The 14,844-nt window shown below is 34.7% G+C and overlaps 2 protein-coding genes across 4 annotated transcripts; both read left to right on the top strand.

Moving 5' to 3' along the window:
- Positions 1-4,186: 4,186 nt before the first annotated feature.
- On the top strand, positions 4,187-6,532 carry LOC105209900 (lipopolysaccharide-induced tumor necrosis factor-alpha factor homolog). 2 transcript variants are annotated; one of them, XM_054234409.1, is made up of 4 exons: positions 4,187-4,333; positions 4,787-4,975; positions 5,070-5,205; positions 6,294-6,532. In XM_054234409.1, the coding sequence occupies exons 2-4, from the start codon at positions 4,801-4,803 to the stop codon at positions 6,397-6,399; spliced, it is 417 nt and encodes a 138-aa protein (XP_054090384.1). In that variant the 5' UTR covers positions 4,187-4,333; positions 4,787-4,800; the 3' UTR covers positions 6,400-6,532. The 2 variants fall into 2 exon arrangements, with proteins under 2 accessions (XP_054090384.1, XP_011178859.1); XM_011180557.3 differs by lacking the exon at positions 4,187-4,333 and having other exon boundaries at positions 4,390-4,975.
- Positions 6,533-10,116: 3,584 nt separating this feature from the next.
- LOC105209899 (lipopolysaccharide-induced tumor necrosis factor-alpha factor homolog) lies at positions 10,117-14,151 on the top strand. Of its 2 annotated transcripts, XM_011180554.3 has the most exons (4): positions 10,117-10,876; positions 13,425-13,566; positions 13,675-13,836; positions 13,905-14,151. In XM_011180554.3, exons 1-3 carry the CDS (start codon positions 10,447-10,449, stop codon positions 13,793-13,795), a joined length of 693 nt encoding a protein of 230 aa, XP_011178856.1. In that variant the 5' UTR covers positions 10,117-10,446; the 3' UTR covers positions 13,796-13,836; positions 13,905-14,151. The 2 variants fall into 2 exon arrangements, with proteins under 2 accessions (XP_011178856.1, XP_011178855.1); XM_011180553.3 differs by having other exon boundaries at positions 13,675-14,151.
- The last annotated feature ends 693 nt before the right edge of the window (positions 14,152-14,844 follow it).

The following is a 14,844-nucleotide window of genomic DNA, read 5'->3' as shown; positions in this document are numbered from 1 at the left end:
TGTAATTATATATCTTTTTGCGTGTATTGCAGCACCGATTAATCAAAATACAAAGCAATCACTTTAACATTATTTGGTTTTCACATTTTTGTGTTATTAGAATACTCAATATGTAGCTTAACGATGGAAATCGGTTATACTCAAATATAACACATATGGTTGTTTACATACACACATATAAAATGCCCTGATTTGACCACTAATGATCGTCGAAAATTATTCTAATCGCTTTATTGACACATTGTTTGACGCGATGTGACTAAGAATCAAGCAAAAAGTAGGAAATAATTTATAGTAGTCACAAGAGTTTTGTTATAGTTTCGCTTTATTCGAGTTAATTATGCAGTCATATATAGTGGAAGTAAATAAGGAAAATCAATTAATGAAGTAAATATACTATCAATGGTACATGATTGAATACATTTGCTAAACCATGCTAAACGGGCATAGTGAAGACTATTTTTTAATGTCTTTGTTTTTCTTTTTTTGTTTATTTCTTTCTATTCTTTAATTTTCATAAATATATATTTATGTATATAATATTATACATAAAATTTGTATATTTGTTTACTCTATATTGTGGATATACATATATGGTTTATAAAAATTCAAACAAAATTGTTTAGCTCTGCCCTAGAAAAAAAGATAGACTTAACAGAATTCCGATAGGTGGCGCAGAGTTCAATAATTACAGATATCATATCTACTTGCTCCTCAGGATTAGGACATATTCGATATATGTATATGCTGGACAAATAAAAGAAGAAAATAACAATATCTAAAAAAATTGCGCCTGGTATCCCGATTATGAACAGTATTAATACACACGATGAGATATTGTTCGTATCTTAGCTAGGTTAGGTTAGGTCAATGGGTTGGATCTCAATGGATCTTACTTAGACAGCTAAAATCGGCAGACCTTTGCGATGCCGCAAACTTCTAAATATGGATACCACAGAGCTTCAAAGCGCTTTGAACCTAGATTCCAAGATATATATGCTAAAGGTTTTACAGAACCATTTGCATAGACTATAAAAAGAATACGATGAAGACATTTGTCAATCATAAGGAAATTTTCGATACTACCGACCACTTAAAATTTATTCCTAGCAAGCTTACATTATACAAGGGATATGTAAGCAACATCAGGCTAACATCACGTAACCGAACTTACTCATAGCTATTTGTTTTCAACTTCAAAAGTAAGTTCGAAGATAAGATTCGAACACACGCCTCTGTTTTGTTGGCAGTACCTCAAGTGCCACTTAATCGATCAAACGATATAAACCATGTATGTAGATAAACCCAAAAAAATTTCTAATTAAAGACTCAAATGTCAGCAACATATCCACTCAAAGGAAAGGGTTGACCCGATAGAATTGACAATTTCAATATGAAATATGACTTCTGCTTGGAAATGTTGTCCAAATTAATAGGCAAATACTTTTACAATTCTTCTTTTTGACCTCTTTTGATAAGCTGATGAGGTAGTATATTTGTACTTTCTCTCCAGGGAGCACCATATCTGATGGCATTAGTACTTGCACTAGGGCTCTTAAAATTATTCGAATAATCCGAAAACCGATTGCTCAAATATCCGGTTTGTAACCGTTTGTATGAATATTAACCCATTAATACTATTCGAATAGTCGTTCTACTACGGTTATTCGAATAGTTGTTCTGCTGCGACTATTCGAATATTTGCTCCTATGGGAGCAATATGAAAGAATTTTTGAATTTAAATTGAAAATGTCAATTGTGCGCATTTTTCATGAGTTTCACATTTTTCAATAAACATAGAAATTTAATGAACTTTCACTATTCGAATAGTCGACAACGAACGATGAACCGAATAGTCGGAAATGAGCGGTTAATCGAATAGTTGAGAACTTACGACTCTATGGATACTGCAAACCGAATATTATTATTCGAATAATACCCTATCCTGTGAATTCGGTTAGTCGTTTAGTTGAATATTAAGAGCTCTAACCTGCACCTATTTAATATTTTCAAAATCGCCGGGTTTTACATTAAGCTTCAATAAATGTCTCGGTGTGTATGTGATTGGCGTTGCAACCGTTTAGCCGGTTATAGCCGAATCGACGATAGTGCGCCACCTCTCTCTCTCCTTCGCAGTTCGGCGCCAGTTGGAGATCCCAAGTGTAACCAGGTCGCTCTCCACCTGGTCCCTCCAACGGAGTGGAGACCTTCCCCTTCCTCGGCTTCCTCCGGCGGGTACTGCATCGAACACTTTCAGGGCTGGAGTGTTTTCGTCCATTCGGACAACATGACCTAGCCAGCGTAGCCGCTGTCTTTTTATTCGCTGAACTATGTCAATGTCGTCGTATAACTCGTACAGCTCATCGTTCCATCGTCTGCGGTATTCGCCGTTGCCAATGTTCTGAGGACCATAAATCTTGCGCAAAATTTTCCTCTCGAAAACTCCTAGTGTCGTCTCATCTGAAGTTGACATCGTCCAAGCTTCTGCACCGTAAAGCAGGACGGGAATGATAAGCGACTTGTAGAGCTTGATTTTGGTTCGTCGAGAGAGGACTTTACTGTTCAATTGCCTACTCAGTCCAAAGTAGCACCTGTTGGCAAGAGTTATTCTGCGCTGGATTTCGAGGCTGACATTGTTCGTGTTGCTCATGCTGGTTCCCAGGTATACGAAATTATCTACGACCTCGAAGTTATGACTGTCAACAGTGACGTGGGAGCCAAGACGCGAATGCGCCGACTGTTGCTTGATGACAGGAGATATTTCGTCTTGTCCTCATTCACCTCCAGACCCATTCGCTTCGCCTCCTTATCCATGAGGGAAAAAGCAGAACAAACGGCGCGATTGTTGCTTCCGATGATATCAATATCATCGGCGTACGCCAGTAGCAGTTCACTCTTGTAGAAGATTGTACCTTCTCTATTTAGCTCTGCAGCTCTTATAATTTTTTCCAGCATCAGGTTAAAGAAGTCGCACGATAGTGAGTCACCTTGTCTGAAACCTCGTTTGGTATCGAACGGCTCGGAGAGGTCCTTCCCAATCATGACGGAGCTTTGTGTTGCTCAACGTCAATTTACACAGCCGTATTAGTTTTGCGGGGATACAAAATTCAGACATCGCGGCGTAAAGGCAGCTCCTTTTCGTGCTGTCGAAAGCAGCTTTAAAATCGACAAAAAGATGGTGTGTGTCGATCCTCTTTCACGGGTCTTCTCCAAAATTTGGCGCATGGTGAATATCTGGTCAGTTGTCGATTTTCCAGGTCTAACGCCACACTGATAAGGTCCAATCAGTTTGTTGACGGTGGGCTTTAGTCTTTCACACAGCACGCTCGATAGAACCTTGTATGCGATATTTAGGAGGCTGATCCAACGGTAATTGGCGCAGATTGTGGGATCTCCCTTTTTAGGTCTCGGTACGATGAGATAAATGGCAATAAGACAGACAATATTATCAGACAGACCTATCAGACAATTTTATGTAATTTCACTTTAATAGCACCTGAACTGAATACGAATTCGATCGGGATCGTGATCGTGATCTCTTAAAATATATTCAACTACTTCTGGCAGTAAGTAAGTAAGTAAGGGTTTCTCTCTTTTTCAATTCGAAAAGTTTTAAATTTTGTAGTATCTACACACTTCACAGTCGTTTAAGTCTTCGCTGTTATTTTTAATAAGTTTGATCTGCAAATGATCGTTATCTCTAGCCTCTACCTAATGAATTATTAATTCTAGCACAGATAAAACTTCTTTTTCGATCGAAAAAACATCAAATTTTGCTAGGCCTCTATACCCTTCCACGACGCCTGAACTAACATTTGCCAAAAAATATGTGTGTTTTTTTCGGAGAAGTTTATATATTGATATCATCTATACGAGTATTCTTCAATGTCGTCTAAACTGATCGAACACTCTTCAAAACCACTCCAACCTACTAAATAACAAATTCCGACTAAAAGTGAGAGTAAATATTTCAACAACAATTAATTTGTCACAAGAAGGTAAACATGGCCATTAAAGCAGAGAGAGCATGGAAGAGAGAGAGAGAGAATTGGAAATAAAAAAGTAAACTTGTTCTTTATTACCAAGAAGAATGCAATAAAGCAGAAAAACAAATTGAGCGGATATTGATTGATTGAGCAGAGGTGTGAGCAAATATTGACATAATGATAAAAGCGCTCGCACTCAGCGTTCACTGCTCAAATTGTGTGTATATCTTCGCTTTGAAATGAAAACTTACCGCGCATGACGTTGATAAAAAATTTAAGCTTTTCACTCCAAGTCATTTTGTCGCGCTACCGGTGCAGCTGATAACAAAAGATATATAATAATAAAGGAATGTGTGGATGTACATATACAATGTATCTATATAGGTCTTTAGGAATTGATGGTATTGATAAATAGTTGCATTGTTTATTTTTCGTGCTGTTGTTGTAATTTGTGTTTTTTGTACATATATAGTGGGTACCTTATATCGATTTGCTTTCGCCACCGACTCGCTTTTTTTATAGTTATTTTTTTTCCACTTTTTTCGCTTTTGATTATCGCCGTTCGAAATCGACAAACGATCGTCGTGCGCGCGAATGCCTCACAGTTTGGTTTGATAAATGAGTGCAATAGTAACGGTTTGTCACACCTGCCAGACGCGCAGAACGCAATTAGGACAAAGTGTTGAATACTAACTGAAAAGATAAAGAGCGAAAAAAAAAATATTTTTTAGTAATTACAGCAAATTAATTAATAATCGTTTAATTAAGAGTATTTATTATTAGCGTATATAAAATTCAAGTCAAAGAAAAAAATATGGATGACAAGTCATCAGCACCGTCGCGCGTCTACCCATCATCACCACTCGAGCAAACGGTGTCGCCCAACGAGCAGCAGCAATCGCTATTGCCACCCGCACCGCCAAGCTATGCGCAAGCAACAGGTGCCGCACCCACAGAGCCGAACGCATCGCATGTTGTTGTAATTACGCGTAAGTGCGAGAACCTTCAAATGTTTGTGGGTAAAATAAAATTAATTTCATTTCTGTTTATTTCTTTCATTTTTTGGGTGCTCCGTATACTTAGCGGGTGCGCCGATTATATATGGACCAGAGCCGGTGGATATACAGTGTCCCTACTGCCACAATTACACACGCACACGTTTACGCTTTAGACCCACATCCCGTACACATCTGATCGCATTACTGCTGTGTCTCTTTCAGTAAGTATTAGTGTATTAACGTATAAATTGATTATAGAAAAATATTTCTCGGGTTAGAAAATTAGTCAGTATATTTTAACCCTAAAATTAACCCTAATTTCTGAATATTTTATCGAGTTTTATATTTACATTAAAGTGTTTCAAAATTGCACAAAAAATGTTTAAAGCAGATTTCGAAAGTCAATATCTACGAAATTGGTTTTATCTCGAGAAGACGCCCTATTTTCAATATATTTTTTAATATAAAATATAAAATATTTAGTTCAATCTTTTTATTGTCTTAACTATACAGATTTCATGAGGGATTACGAGCCTTATTGAAGAAAAAAATTAAAAACAGAAAACAGAAAGGATTTAAAAAAAAAAAAAATTTGACTATAATTAGTTTTCCTTATTTTTTTAAATAATTGTAATTGGTCCTGGTAAAATCCTTCGCCAATCCTAGTAAATTGACTCATCAAGATCGGTTGAGTAATTCTCGAATAATCTTGACAACCGACTTTGAAAACACAGTTCTGAGAGAAACAAGACCTCAGACTGTATCTCCAAAAAATAATATAAAAATTTGAAATTTCAAAACTATATTCTAGAGAATTTGGAATTTAAAAATGTATTAAAAAATTCTCCATTAGACAATTTTCAAGCCGTGTATCCTTTTAAGGTGTGTTACTTAGGAGTCAACATTCATATACATATTTATAATATTATCCTTATTAATTTAAAGTTTTGGTGGATCCAAGAATTATCTTGCAATAGCTCAAGCCAAATCCAATTTTGAAAATAGGAATAACGGTTTCAAAAAATAGTTGAGTTGCCATTTATACAGAATATGGCAACTTTATTTAAATGAAATATGGAAGTTATAAAAATAAAATATTGTATTATGAACTTAAACATTTCAATCGTTCCTAGTTTAAAAAAAAAAAATTATAAAAAAAAAATATTTAAATTCAGAAAATGTTATATACTTAAAAATTACTACAATTATAAATTTTGCAAAAGTAAATTTTAATAAAGCTCTGTTGCTTTCAGTTCTACTATTCTCTGCAACTTCTAACAACTTTATTCAACTCATTTTCTACTTCTAGACTTTATTGCTTCGTATGCCTACCCTATTGCATTGGCAGTTGCATGAACACGGCGCATTATTGTGGCATGTGTGACCGTTACCTGGGTACTTTTGTGCGGGAATAATGAAAAGTGTAGAAAACGGAGTTTACAACATTTTTAATATTTTTTACACCACACTTTTTAAATTAATTACACAATCTTTCTCATTTATAAAAACAAAACAAAAAGTGAAATAAAATTATTTATGAAAGTTTAATTTTTACTAATATATAACATAGATAATATATTTTCAGTTATGAAGAGATAAAGCTCGCTATATTTATTTTAGTAAGATTTTGAAATGATATACAGGACGATCCGCATAGAAGTCAGCTCTCAAGTGTGCTAGTTTAGATACATAAACAAAACCTGAACCTCTTTGATCAACAGAGAGTTAATGTAAACACTATTTGTAGTATAAACCGTTTATATCAGTATTAGTCATAGTATAAGAATTTCCTCAAAGTCATAGATAATAAAAAACAAATGATAACAAGTAAGGAAATTATTATTTTTAATGTGTCAGGTCATTCGTTTAACTTTGCTAAGATATCTTCAATGCTATCCTATACATATATAAAGTATAAAGTCAATCAGAATTTCGAAAATCATTGATATTAAATATATGAGGCTAGGTGAAGTTCTGAACCGATTTTATCCATTTTAGCACCAGAATAATATTATTCCCAATATTTTTCTTGGCCGATTTTTCGATATAATGTCAAACATAGGTATTGAGGTCCTCATATTCAGTATATTGGATTTCCAAGTGTAAATAACAAATCAACCAATTTTTGATTACTATTACCACAAATTAGAGATACTATTGTACTAAGCTTTCTTTCGATACTTTCTTTGGTGCTTCAGATATTCATTGTAAAGTGAAAGAATGTAATAGACAGAGAGATGTGGAATGATGCGGCAGATATCTCAGTACCATCATATTGATCTTTCTGGTATATATAATCTTATATATCTATCTTATCATCTACTTAAATGGCAGTGAAATTATTAGATTAAAAAATGTGTAAACTTAAAATAATTAAATAGAAAGTGATGAAATTAAATAACATAGAACTGCACTGAGCTTATGCATGTATTGCGACAAAGCAGATTTGCAAACACTTTTTTGTTGTAACCGACACATAATTGCACGTTCTGGTATTGGATTAGTATGTATGTGCATTTGTCTCTGTATAATTACTTATTTTATGGCATTTGACATGCAACAGAATGAAATTTGTTCTGCAAATACCATAGGAACTAATAACAATTGACAAAACTGCAAGGCATAGTTTTACAGAATTAACTTAGATTTACCGTTATATATGGCAAATAACATCACACTTCATACATATTTCTAATTAAATATTTATACATAAGTGTAATACTATGTTTACATATAACGAGATTATCTCCATTTACGAGCTTAACTCGATAATCTGTAATTAAGAAACGAGATTTCCCATACAAAATTGCTCTCTGGATAATCCGAGATTATAAAATTATCTCGGTTTATACAACTAGATTTTCGGTATTATCCCTAGGTTTATCGATAATTTTGCGAAGAAAAGGAGAAATGTCAAATGAAAATGTAAACAACAATGGCCGACAGCGAGAGAAATATATGTAATACAACAACAAATGCAACACATTTGACAATTGATAATCTCATTTGGCTATATGTAAACGGTTAGATTATTGAACGATTTTAGAACAAGATTATTTTCATATGTAAACATACTATTATAGTAACTACTTACTTATAGTAACCCGCTTTATAAAACAGCTAGCTAATTTTTATTTTGGTTCCAAGAAGGGAAAATATCGACCACTTTTAGAGGTTTTTGGAGATGGAGGAAGAAATTATGTTAACAAAAAAATTGATTTGTACAAAAAAGATGGAAGGCTGCTACCAGCCTAGGAATTCTTAAAATTCTTTAAAACAAAAATCGTATGGATATCAAGCTGAAAAGAATTAAATAAAGTCTTTATGTATGGATTTCAAACTACAGAGGAATAAGAAGCCTTATTAATGACTATATGATGAAGTTTGGCAACTATTAAATTTTTTTATTCATGTAACTATTTCTTTGTCCAAATAACTGAGAAAAAAACGAGAAGAAAATGAGTTTAATGCACTGAAAGTAGAGGGTAAGGTATCCTTATAAAGCTCGATACACCTGTTCTTTGGCACACATCATATTGTAGATGTAGTGGGTGAAATTAGACTAAAACCACGTATATCATACACAAAACATGGCTTTTAATTTCATAGTTTACTTTGTTTTAAATTGCTAAACATTTTTAAAATCGGTCCCAAAAAGGTTTTTTACATGAAGTTCTCGACAGCAATGCATTTATTGTAAGGGACTTTCAACATTGAGATACCGGTTCGATTGTATATAGTTTGGAGATCTTCAAACAAGGCAATTGTTTATAAATAAGTTTGTTCTCCACATTTGAGATTTATTTTGCCAAGATGCCACTTTTTGACGAGGACATAGTCGCAGAGTTCCAACTTTGGATAGTCTTGTGGTAGTCTTTCAGAACGGGGTACATTTGTGCTACATAGATATTTTCGAACGAAATCCAGCAGACCCGTAAGTGATTGTTATATCCGATGGAACAGGTTGCTGTAAAAACTAATTAAGCATTGATTTGTATCAAAAGTCAAGCAAATAGCAGGGGAGCTAGTGTCACTTTAAGACCAATAACTGGAGAAAGTTTGTATGATATATTAGGTCTACAACTTTGTTTCCGCCGTTTTTTTTTTTTTAATTTAAGTCTTTTTTCACTTAAGACAGCCTCACCGTACATATGCGAAAGCATTCGATGAGCCTCAGCCGCACTTTTCTTGGAATTAAAAAAAAGCGAAATTTCCCGCAAATGTCGAAAATTCGGCTCAAAAAGTAACATTTTCAGTTGAGAATAAGTTTGGGATGTCCTAGATCGATGTAAAAAAAAATCGATTTAATCGACCAGTGCTTGACCCTAGAGACATCTATTGGAAAACGGCGAAAGCAAATTTGTAGACCTAATAGTATGAAACTTTGACACATTTCTAGTTAAGTAAGTATTTGAAGATAAGATAGAGATTTTTTTTACCCTCAGTCCATATAATTATTCAAATATATCTATAATACAAATAATAGAGATAATAATAATAATTTGTAGTATATCTCACAAGTGTCTTGAAATTTTTGAAACCCTCCATTGGTCCAAACATTAACATCTCTCGCTTATAAACTCTTCTTCAAAAAGTAACTGATTTATCAAATGGTGCCTGTACATCTTGTTTTGGCTACATTACTACCGTATTATTGTTTATATATTGTTTACCTCCTAAATAACTGAGAGTACGGATGCTCAACAAGTCTAGTTAGTATTGAATTTACTCCAACACTCGTTTCGGCTTCGTAGCTTATCGGCATACGCGGCTACGATTTTTGGCTTTCATTTTTATGGATTTCGTTTTGAGATGATTTTTCGCAAAGATTTTGTTTTTTCGTATCTAGCTAGCGCTATATGTATATGGCTGATATACCTTGTTTGCATGCGGTAGATCTACCAGAAGATACGAGTATGTTGTATAGCGGCACGAGAGAGGTGGAAATGAAGTCGAAAAACAACAAAAGCAATAAAAGCAATAAAAACAGTGCAAAGTATGAAATAATTGCGGCGAATGGAATAAAAGCAAAGTATAAAATGGAATAAAAAATAAATAAATAAATGAAATAGAAAAAAGTGCAAAATGAGCACGAAAAGCGCAGACTAGAAACCGAAACGTGAATAAGCTGGCGAACTTTGTAACTTCAGTCGCGGTGTGCAAGCGAGTCTGAGTAGATCGTAGTGGCGTGTAAACGCTCTGTAAGCGCGTCGTCGGTTTTTTGTACTATTTTCCATTTCATATGCATTTGATTACGAAATCACGCGGTGAATAGACTGTGAGTTGCAGTGAAGCGAGAAATAACAACAACAAAAGTAAACAAGCAAGCTACTAACTAACAACAAACACGCTATACAAGTGAATTGACATATTTAATCAGTGACCTCTGAAGGCCTACGTGAATTCCAGCCACATACCACACACACACTCAAGCGCACACTCTAATTTAGAGTATAGTAAACATGGATCAGAAGCGTGCTATGCTTTACCCGGACATCGATCCTGCCGCACACCATGCTGCCACACGCGATCATCGCATATCTGCCTCGGCCGCTATGGGTCTGCCAACTGAGGCGCCACCCTCATACGACATGGCCATAGCGTCCACATCGACGCCAAACGGTCCACACAGTAACAGCGGAAATAGTAGTGGTCCTAGTGGTGTGATCGGTGATGGTGCTGCTGCTTCGTCTCTTGACTGGCATCCAAGCGCTCCACCCACAGCGACCACACCCGTAACACAACCACAAGCGCCAGTACCTCCGCACCGACAGCCACGAACGGCACCACAGCAGACGCCGCTACAACACGACAGCCAGACAAGGCCGGTGATTGTGGTACAACCGTTGCCACACAATCAACAACAACCACATGCGCCGCCAATACAAACAGGTAAGTGTACACAATGCGGTTTATTTGGAGAGTTGTTGTTGTTTTTTCTTTTTGTTTTTGGCATACTTGAAATTGTTGTCTACACTTAACTTTGTAGATAGTTTCACTCGACAACGTCGTTTGCAAGTTAAAGGGGTTTACAATATGGTTGTGTCGATCTTGCAGTAAAGTGGCGGCGGTGTTGGAAGAATCACATTTAGATTCTCCGTAATTTCGGCCATCCTCTCGCCTTTTCGACTTGACAGTTGAACAGTCGAATAAGAACTTTCGAAAAGTTCTTATTATATGGATTTTACAAAATTTCAGTGGAGTTCTGAAGAAAATTCATTTTTATGCATAGATCGCTTATGAATTAATATAAAGTTCTTTTTTGTGCTGCTCATTTTGAGAACTTGCCTTATGGTATAGAGGACCTGGCCTCGAACAGTTCAAGACTTTCTATAAGGATTGTTGATGTCTAAAATAACTCAGAGCCTTGTTCATTACTTCCTTAGTGACCACGAAAAATCTTCTTCTACAAATTTTATATTAACCAATGCTCCAAAATTTCCTAAACTCACTGTTCCATATATGCAGACTTTATAGGTTTGATAATTTGGGTCGGAAGAGTCACTTCTTAGATATTATTAGATCCCACTGCTCACTGCGTTAGTTTACCATGAGATGTCGACTATACAAACTAAATTTTCATCCACAGATAAGACAATATGTCCATCATAAGCCTACGTACATCAGACTAACCCAATTGAAACACCCTGTTTAAGCGCAAACAATTGCATATCTGTTTAGTTAGGAAACGTTATTTTCGCAACTCAAACTTTAGCGCTCACGAAATTTATAATAGGAAATAGTTCAAATATTTACTTGCATGATTTCTTAGCAAACATATGTATGTATCTACACATGCGCAGTTGTTCTTCAATGCTATTTATTTTATTTAATAGACAGGCTTAGCAAGCTTACACAGAGATTTCGATATCTAGTGCATGCCATTGTTATGGCAATATTTTATGAGATTATTCGGTCTAATATTCAGCGTATTCACAATTTGGTTAAAATTATATAGACGAAATGAAACTTTTCTTGTAAACAAGACTTTGAAACAAGGAAGAAATCTTACTAAATATAACTGAGTTCCTAATCCACTAGGAGTCCGTTTTACTATATACCGATAGCTTAAAAGTAATTCTTAGTCAGTGTTTCGGGTTAATGTAGAATATAATATGAGAGGATTTATATTTTCTTAATATTTTCAACAGACACAGTAACGGACTAATCCTAATTATAGAGAGAGAACCCTATTTAAAAGATCGGATTAGTTTAATGACATCAGTGGTTAGATAGTTTAATGGCTGTTATGAATAAGTTATAGGGTTCCCTACCTGATCGCTCATTTTAATCATCTCTCACCAGGCAAAATCTTTCTAGGTGTTCTAGATATTGATGGATAGCAACTGTATCTCCTATCAATTTATTCTATACATGCAAAATGGGTACCTTATAGAAGTAACCTCTTGATAGACATTGAATCTGTTACTATATATAACGGAAAACTTCACTCAGGGCAATATTTTCCAGGATCCAATACCAAAACATACAAAATACTCAAGAACGAGAATTCTTCCTGTAGTAGAACTCAAGTTTTAATCACTCAGAAGCACCACCTACAAAAAATAAAAAAATGTCTTTAAACTGACAGATATTGTACGTAGCGGCGTCTTTAGTGTTTGAATCGCCGAGTCCTTGGCTCAATGTTTAAATATTCTCGCTAGACAAATCAGTATGTTATTCATTTCACTACAAGTTATAGCAAGAAATTAAATCGCATCTTACCAATTATAGAAGAGAGCTTATCTAAAAACCTGGTCAAAGGGGGATAGTTAGATTAAAAAGTTTGTATTTGGTAATATCAGTGACTTCCTGATTATATTCTTAAAAGTATCTTATCAAATTTCACAGCTTTACAATAGTTACTAGTAACATTCCACCACGTTTGTGGATTCTCAACTTCCGTGGGCCTTATTTCGGATTTTTTTTTTGGGTTTGATTGACAACTGGATTATTGATCACTTTACTGGGAGACTTGCTTGAGGCGACATCTACTGAGGATGGTTTGTTTTGCCGCTTGGCATCTACCTTTTGTTGGATAGACTGGGAGATGGCTCAAGGATCGTATAGCCAATTTAAAGAGACGTTTAATTAATTAAGAGTGATTAATGAAGTATGGACAACTCTTCAGAGCCAAACCAAAAGACTGTTTCAGTCATTGGTTTAAATTTTCATTTTGAAAAGTTTAAATATTGTTGGTTTAGGCTTAAGACTCTTTTGAATGCAATTTGAAAACTATGTGGAAGAATATACATCTAGGAGAGTTTCCCGAGATTAAAATTAGGATAATCCTTAGGATTATTTGTAGTACACGTCAATGTATTTAATATATTATTTTTTTACCATATCTCCTCTTCATCGTGATCGCCAAACTTTGTATTTACCTAACCTAACCTCTAAAAAATAAAATTTAAATATTTTTCAAACCGATTTCTTGCAGCTAATACCTCAGTGCCCATAAAACTTGGACCCAATCCATGTGCGGTGACATGCCCGGTTTGCGGTGCCACGAAAACGACCCGAATGGTTTTCACACCCAACACACGAACGCACATTTGTGCGGGATTACTCTGCCTAGCCGGGTGAGTTATGTCGCTCTGCAGTGGCTAATTAGCAAAACTGTTACTATAATAATATTATTTTAATATGACATTGTAATTATATAAAAAATGCTTGCATTCCATTCGCAGTTGGTGTTGTTGCGCCTGCACAGTGCCCTATTGCATGAACAGCTGTCGGACCGGTAATCATTATTGCTCGCAATGCAACACATTTCTGGGTGTTTATAATCCGCGAAGAGCGAGAAAGTGAAACAGTGAGAGCGTTGGAGTTATTGAGAGCATATTTATTATGTAATGTTTTTATAGCGTTTTATCATAATTTTTTTTTTGTTTATTAATTTCACTTTAACCCGCTACAGTCAATCTCATTTGCTGCGCATGCGTGCTCGTATTAATACATATATATATATTTATTGATATATATTTACATACATACATACATACACATATATTTTTTACTTGTGATGAAGCACACATTTTATAATAACACATTTCCCTCAAGTGTGTATGCGTGTTGTATAAAAAATTTATTATTTCATATGTAATTACTTTAAGATAAGCGGATAATAATAATGGAAAAAATACATGCGATATAATCATGCTGAAGTTTGTTTTTTTGCTGGCGATAACTCAGTTGATTGTAAGATAAAAATTCTATCTATGGTGCCTGGCACGTAAATCAACCGCACTTTGTTTCTCTCTTTTTCTTCATAAAATGCAAATATTTACACACTTGTGGGATTATTTTAATATATATTAACATGACAGTACTATTTTCAGTAAGCCACTCAGCAGCTGGTCTGATTTATCTGCCTTATAAACGGATGATTCAGAAACAGAAGAGTAGTCAAGGTCCATACTTGGTTATAAATTTTGCCCGAGACTATTTTAACCTACCATTAGCGCTATCTCATACTCACGGTTGTGGAAAAAATAGTCTTGCTTTAAGATAATTCTTTCAAAGCTAATACCACGTTTGACAACCAAAAATGACATTGTTAGAGTAAATTTGTTGGATTCTGTTAGTCCAGAACATAATCAATCATATTTTAACTGTAGAGTTTAAGAATTTAAATACCGTTTTATGTTCACTACAGTTTTTTTGCTCCATAAAACATTTTTATTCTTATGTGGAATTTTCATTGCGTCAAAATTAATGACAGTCGTAGTCAAACTATTGAAAGCTTCTGTCATTTTATTTTTATAGCAATTTATGTCAACAATTTTTCAATTAAATTGGGAATGTAGCGAAAATATCAACTTTTTTAGAGTGAAATGTCTCTATAATTGCAATTAAAA

The sequence above is a fragment of the Zeugodacus cucurbitae genome, chromosome 6 (genome assembly GCF_028554725.1).
Source record: "Zeugodacus cucurbitae isolate PBARC_wt_2022May chromosome 6, idZeuCucr1.2, whole genome shotgun sequence".
In the NCBI taxonomy this organism is placed as follows: domain Eukaryota; kingdom Metazoa; phylum Arthropoda; class Insecta; order Diptera; family Tephritidae; genus Zeugodacus; species Zeugodacus cucurbitae.
Note: the sequence above shows the minus strand (reverse complement) of the source record. Positions and strands in the feature narration are given on the sequence as shown.

Coding starts and splice junctions, on each gene's coding strand:
- LOC105209900 (XM_054234409.1), top strand. CDS start 4,801: ATGGATGACAAGTCATCAGCACCGTCGCGCGTCTACCCATCATCACCA. Junction 4,976..5,069: donor GCATGTTGTTGTAATTACGC/GTAAGTGCGAGA, acceptor CCGTATACTTAG/CGGGTGCGCCGATTATATAT. Junction 5,206..6,293: donor TTACTGCTGTGTCTCTTTCA/GTAAGTATTAGT, acceptor TTCTACTTCTAG/ACTTTATTGCTTCGTATGCC.
- LOC105209899 (XM_011180554.3), top strand. CDS start 10,447: ATGGATCAGAAGCGTGCTATGCTTTACCCGGACATCGATCCTGCCGCA. Junction 10,877..13,424: donor TGCGCCGCCAATACAAACAG/GTAAGTGTACAC, acceptor GATTTCTTGCAG/CTAATACCTCAGTGCCCATA. Junction 13,567..13,674: donor GGATTACTCTGCCTAGCCGG/GTGAGTTATGTC, acceptor TTCCATTCGCAG/TTGGTGTTGTTGCGCCTGCA.